At 42.3% G+C, this 6,613-nt stretch overlaps 1 protein-coding gene across 1 annotated transcript in view; it reads right to left on the bottom strand.

The window, feature by feature from the left end:
- Window positions 1-4,968: 4,968 nt before the first annotated feature.
- LOC126355383 (probable tubulin polyglutamylase TTLL9) overlaps window positions 4,969-6,613 on the bottom strand; it is a gene marked incomplete at its 5' end in the record, with an annotated part of 93,589 nt that continues 91,944 nt past the window's right edge. The window contains one exon of the mRNA XM_050005678.1: window positions 4,969-5,122. Coding sequence (XP_049861635.1) covers window positions 4,969-5,122 — 154 coding nt within the window. The remainder of the gene's footprint in view (window positions 5,123-6,613) is intronic.

Genomic DNA, 6,613 nt, shown 5'->3' with positions numbered 1-6,613 from the left:
ATACTTGTTTAGTAGAAAAGATGTTTTACACAGCAATGAAGATGAAAAAGTGCTCACAGCTCTTAAGTTATGCACTTAACAGCTCATGTTTACTGCACATTGATTCTTGTTTTGGTCCATTCTATCATCTCCCAAAATATGGAAAACAAAGAACTTGCATTAGGAAATATATATCTTGCAGCAGTGAAGAAAAACAAGTGCTCATAGCTCTGAAGGTATGTATTTTAGAGCCCATTTTTACTAGACTTTCTCTTGTTTTTGTCCATACTATCACCTCTGAAAGTTTGTCAATCGAGTTCTGGTTCATCCTGTGTAGTCCACAGAACTTACAATTACATAAACTGAATTGTAAATCTCAACATCCTCAATAGTTTGAAACCAATATTCATTTCATACTATATACATAAAAAAACAAAGATGATGTAACTACTTACCAAACGAAAGCGTTGATATGTTGATAGACACACAAACAAACACAAACACACACAAAAAATTCAAGCTTTCGCAATCCACAGTTTCTTCATCAGGAAAGAGGGAAGGAGAGGGAAAGACGAAAGGATGTGGGTTTTAAGGGAGAGGGTAAGAAGTCATTCCAATCCCGGGAGTGGAAAGACTTACTTCCAGCTCCACTCCCCCCAAAACCTCAAAATTCCAAACAACACAATCTGGAACCACAACACCCTAATTCTGTAGTTAACCTATCCTCCAAACCACTCTCCCAGTCCCAAACCTCTGTCCTATCCAAAGGCTTCACCTTCAGCCCCACTCCCAGATTAAACCAAACAGCCCTCATCAAAGATTTACTGTCCTACACTCGTACTCTCAGCTGGAAGTATCATTTTGCCATGAAGAAAAATGATCCTAATCCTATTCCTAATGATCCAACTCCCCAAGACACTATCCAAATTGAACCCTGCCTGGAACTGTTCCGTCCTCCATCACAACGGGACCCACCTCCTCTTCCTCAAAATCACCCTCTCCAAACCTTCCAGGAATTTCTCACTTCCAGCCTTGCCTCTCAATCTTTCTTGAAAAACCTTAATCCTACTCCCAACATCACCACAGCCGAAGCCCAGGCTATCTGTGATCTGAAAGCTGACCGATCCATCATCATTCTTCTGGAAGACAAGGGTTCCACGACCGTGGTACTTGATCGCTGGGAGTATGTGGCTGAGGGACTGCGTCAGCTTCCAGACAACTCTACATACAAAGTTTGCCAAGGTAATCCAGTTCCTGATGTCCAGATGGAGCTTCAAGGAATCCTCAGAACCTTAGGCCCCCTACAAAACCTTTCACCTGACTCCATCAAACTCCTGACCCCACCGACACCTCGCACTCCTACCTTCTACCTACTTCCTAAAATTCACAAACACAAACATCCCGGCCGCCCCATTTTAGCTGGTTACCAAGCCCCCACAGAACGTATCTCTGCCTATGTAGATCAACACCTTCAACTCATTACATGCAGTCTCCCATCCTTCATCAAAGACACCAACCATATTCTCGACCTCCTAGAATCCTTACCCAATCTGTTATCCTCGGAAACCATCCTTGTAACCATTGATGCCACTTCCTTATACACAAATATTCTGCACATCCAGGGCCTCGCTGTGATGGAGCACTTCCTTTCACGCTGATCACCTGCCACCCTACCTCTAACCTCTTTCCTCATTACCTTAGCCAGCTTCATCCTGACCCACAACTACTTCACTTTTCAAGTCCAGACATACCAACAATTAAAGGGAACAGCCATGGGTAACAGGATGGTCCCCTCGTATGACAACCTATTCATGGGTCGTTTAGAGGAAGCCTTCTTGGTTACACAAGCCTGCCAACCCAAAGTTTGGTACAGATTCATTGATGACATCTTCATGATCTGGACTCACAGTGAAGAAGACCTCCAGAATTTCCTCTCCAACCTCAACTCCTTTGGTTCCATCAGATTCACCTGGTCCTACTCCAAATCCCATGCCACTTTCCTTGATGTTGACCTCCATCTGTCCAATGGCCAGCTTCACACATCCCTCCACATCAAACCCACTAACAAGCAACAGTACCTCCATTATGACAGCTACCACCAATTCCACATCAAATGGTCCCTTCCTTACAGCCTAAGTCTTCGTGGCAAATGAATCTGCTCCAGTCCGGAATCCCTGATGCATTACACCAACAACCTGAAAACAGCTTTCGCATCCCATAACTACCCTCCCGACCTGGTACAGAAGCAAATAACCAGGGTATGTTTGTGTCTGTGTATGTGTGGATGGATGTGTGTGTGTTTGTGAGTGTACACCTATCCTGTTTACCCCCTAAGGTGAGTCTTTCCGCTCCCGGGATTGGAATGACTCCTTACCCTGTCCCTTAAAACCCACATCCTTCCGTCTTTCCCTCTACTTTCCTCTTTCCTGAAGAAGCAACCGTTGGTTGCAATACACAGAATTACTAGCTTTCGCAACCGATGGTTGGGGGAAAAAAGGACATACATGTATGTGCGGATGGATATGAGTGTGTGTGCGAGTGTACACCTGTCCTTTTTTCGCCCTAAGGGAAGTCTTTCCACTCTCGGGATTGGAATGACTCCTTACCCTCTCCTTTAAAACCCACATCCTTTCGTCTTCCCCTCTCCTTCCCTCTTTCCTGAAGAAGCAACCATCGGTTGCGAAAGCTAGTAATTCTGTGTGTGTGTTTTGTGCATTGTGCCTGTCTGCCGGCACTTTCCCACTTGGTAAGTCTTGGAATCTCTGTTTTTAATATATTTTTCCCATCTGGAAGTTTTCTTTCTATTATATTAGAAATAACCTCTTATATAGGAATCTTTGTTTTTAATATATTTTTCCCATGTGGAAGTTTTCTTTCTATATATATATATATATAGAATTCCAAGACTTACCAAGCGGGAAAGCGCCGGCAGACAGGCACATGAACAAAACACACAAACACACACACAGAATTACGAGCTTTCGCAACTGGCAGTTGCTTCGTCAGGAAGGAAGGAAGGAGAGGGGAAAAATGAAAGGATGTGGGTTTTAAGGGAGAGGGTAAGGAGTCATTCCAATCCCGGGAGCGGAAAGACTTCCCTTAGGGGAAAAAAAGGACAGGTGTACACTCGCACACACACACACACACACACACACACATATCCATCTGCACATACACAGACACAAGCAGACATATTTAAAGGCAAAGAGTAAGGGCAGAGATGTCAGTCGAGGCGGAAGTACAGAGGCAAAGAAGTTGTTGAAAGACAGGTGAGGTATGAGTGGCGGCAACTTGAAATTAGCGGAGGTTGAGGCCTGGCGGATATCGAGAAGAGAGGATATACTGAAGGGCGAGTTCCCATCTCCGGAGTTCGGATAGGTTGGTGTTGGTGGGAAGTATCCAGATAACTCGGATGGTGTAACACTGTGCCAAGATGTGCTGGCCGTGCATCAAGGCATGTTTAGCCACAGGGTGATCCTCATTACCAACAAACACTGTCTGCCTGTGTCCATTCATGCGAATGGACAGTTTGTTGCTGGTCATTCCCACATAGAAAGCATCACAGTGCAGGCAGGTCAGTTGGTAAATCACGTGGGTGCTTTCACATGTGGCTCTCCCTTTGATCGTGTACACCTTCCGGGTTACAGGACTGGAGTAGGTGGTGGTGGGAGGGTGCATAGGACAGGTTTTACACCGGGGGCGGTTGCAAGGGTAGGAGCCAGAGGGTAGGGGAGGTGGTTTGGGGATTTCATAGGGATGAACCAAGAGGTTACGAAGGTTAGGTGGACGGCGGAAAGACACTCTTGGTGGAGTGGGGAGGATTTCATGAAGGATGGATCTCATTTCGGGGCAGGATTTTAGGAAGTCGTATCCCTGCTGGAGAGCCACATTCAAGGTCTGATCCAGTCCCGGGAAGTATTCTGTTACAAGTGGGGCACTTTTGGGGTTCTTCTGTGAGAGGTTCTGGGTTTGAGGGGATGAGGAAGTAGCTCTGGTTATCTGCTTCTGTACCAGTTTGGGAGGGTAGTATATATATATATATATATATATATATATATATATATATATATATATATATGAACAAAACACACAAACACACACACACACACACACACACACACACACACACACACAGAATTACTAGCTTTCACAACCGATGGTTGCTTTTTCAGGAAAGAGGGAAGGAGAGGGAAAGACGAAAGGATGTGGGTTTTAAGGGAGAGGGTAAGGAGTCATTCCACCCTGGGAGCGAAAAGACTTACCTTAGGGGGAAAAATGGACAGGTATACACTCGCACACATGCACATATCCATCAGCACATATACAGACACAAGCAGACATATTTAAAGGCAAAGAGTTTGGGCAGAGATGTCAGTCGAGGCAGAAGTGCAGAGGCAAAGATGTTGTTGAAAGACAGGTGAGGTATGAGCGGCGGCAACTTGAAATTAGCAAAGGTTGAGGCCTGGCGAATAACGCGAAGAGAGGATATAGTGAAGGGCAAGTGTATACCTGTGCTTTTTTCCCCCTAAGGTAAGTCTTTCCACTTCCGGGATTGGAATGACTCCTTACCCTCTCCCTTAAAACCCACATCCTTTCATCTTACCCTCTCCTTCTCTCTTTCCTGACGAAGCAACTGTGGGTTGCAAAAGCTCAAAATTTTGTTTGTGTGTTTGTGTGTTTTTTTATTGTGCCTGTCTACCAGCGCTTTCCCGCTTGGTATATATATATATAACAAGAAAAAACACCTCTTTCATAAGAGTATCATAATGTTCTGGTTAGTTCCTTGAATTTTTTGTGGATCCTATTCATCATAACCTACTTCATTTTGGAATCTGCCTACTCAATTATAAAAGCACTAAATTTTCACACTGTATATGTGACTAAGTGCTGGCAATTTACATGACTTTCTTTTCTACAGCAGTGTAATAGCACTCCTAATTCACTGGGATCAAATCCACAAACTGGTAGGGAGTGAGTTAAAAGATGTAATCATGCACAGAAACAGTATTTTAAATTTGAATTACCCAGATAAAGGTTTAAATATCTTGTGTCAACTTGTCTACCACCTGGAACTGGAGCCCAAAGTGGCTCTCCATTACATAGCAAGTCAAAACCACCAACTCTTCGTTCTTTTCCTGTTAATCTGAAACAGTTCAGTAAGACAGGCAGATATAGCAGTGCACTGAATTTATTACAGATTGATCTCGTAATTATTGTCATTTATATGATGATGAACATGGGAGTTCATGAAAATCTTGCAAGATACACAAGTGAACTAAATAGGTGAACTTATCCCTTCGAAAGTTAACAATTTTATGTGATGCAAAACATATATTTAACTTTTTACTTACTTTCATATAAAGTATATTGGTTTTGATGACTCATTTACAATCTTTCATAATGTATTTGTGACTTTTATTCGTCTAAGTATGGTATCCTATCATATGTCAAAGTATCAAATATCAACTCAAAAGTGAAGCTTTTTGTATCTTTCTCCTTCCATTTGGAAAAGATGCTACTCTTGAACTGCCTTTAGTTTTCCAAGTTTGAAAATGAAACTCAGAAATATGAATCAAGAATTATATTATAGCATTTTACAGACTATAAGATGCACTTTTTCTTTGAAAAATTGCTGCCAAAATTCAGACGCATCTTATACTCAAAATTAATATGAAAATGTACAGTGTTTGATTTAAAATTCCCGCCAGTCTCAAAAATGTCCATATATTCAATGCCATAGGAAACCTATTTCTATCTGGCAACATTGGATTCAACTGGGAGAAGCAGTACACTGATGCAATGAAAATGAGTTGGAAGGATTCACAAACTTGCTAAAGCCATCTCCCTCCTGCCCTACCATCACAAACCCAGAACACTGTCTAGCCTATGTCACTGCAGTCTGTGGTACCAGAGAACAGTAAGTGATTTGTGTTACTGGTAACAGAAAAATAGTAGCTAGTTTTGTAATGGAAAAAAATAAAAGGTATGTATATGACGCAGGCTATAAATTGAAATTAATAGCATATGCAGAAAATCATGGGAACAATGCAGCTGAGTAGCATTTTCACCCTCTGCCAACTGAAAAGACCACTTGCAATTGGCAGGCTAGTAAAGAAGAACAGAAAAAAAGAAAATGGGGAAGACTAAATGTGCAAATAGAGGACTGAATGCAAAAAGGGCCAAAACTAGAAGATGACATATTGAAATGCTTTCAAGGACATTGTCTAAATGGCATTATAATTCATATAAAAATGATTTTAATACAGGGTGTTTAAAAAATAGCTCCTTAGTATTAAGTATAAATTTAATGGGGAAATTAATGAAATATTACATCATTGAGGACATATGATAAAAGAGAATTCCTTCAAGTTTTGTTCAGTGTACACAACATTTTTTATGTGGCCCCAAAAGAAAATGTCCAGTGGGGTTAAGTCTGGGTTTTGTGATGGCCAAGGTATTGGACCAGCCCTGCCTATCCACCTGCCTGTAAAATGAAGGCACTCCTAATTATGGGCTATGTCTGGACAATGGCTTCTTTGGGATATAGCCCAACAGAGCTCCTCCATGGCTGAGGGCCATGTACTCTCCTCCATCTCTTGGCACCCCTACCCAAGAAACCCCAGACCCAGCATGC

Source organism: Schistocerca gregaria, chromosome 3 (assembly GCF_023897955.1).
Source record: "Schistocerca gregaria isolate iqSchGreg1 chromosome 3, iqSchGreg1.2, whole genome shotgun sequence".
Classification (NCBI taxonomy): domain Eukaryota; kingdom Metazoa; phylum Arthropoda; class Insecta; order Orthoptera; family Acrididae; genus Schistocerca; species Schistocerca gregaria.
This window is presented reverse-complemented; position numbering and strand designations above follow the sequence as displayed.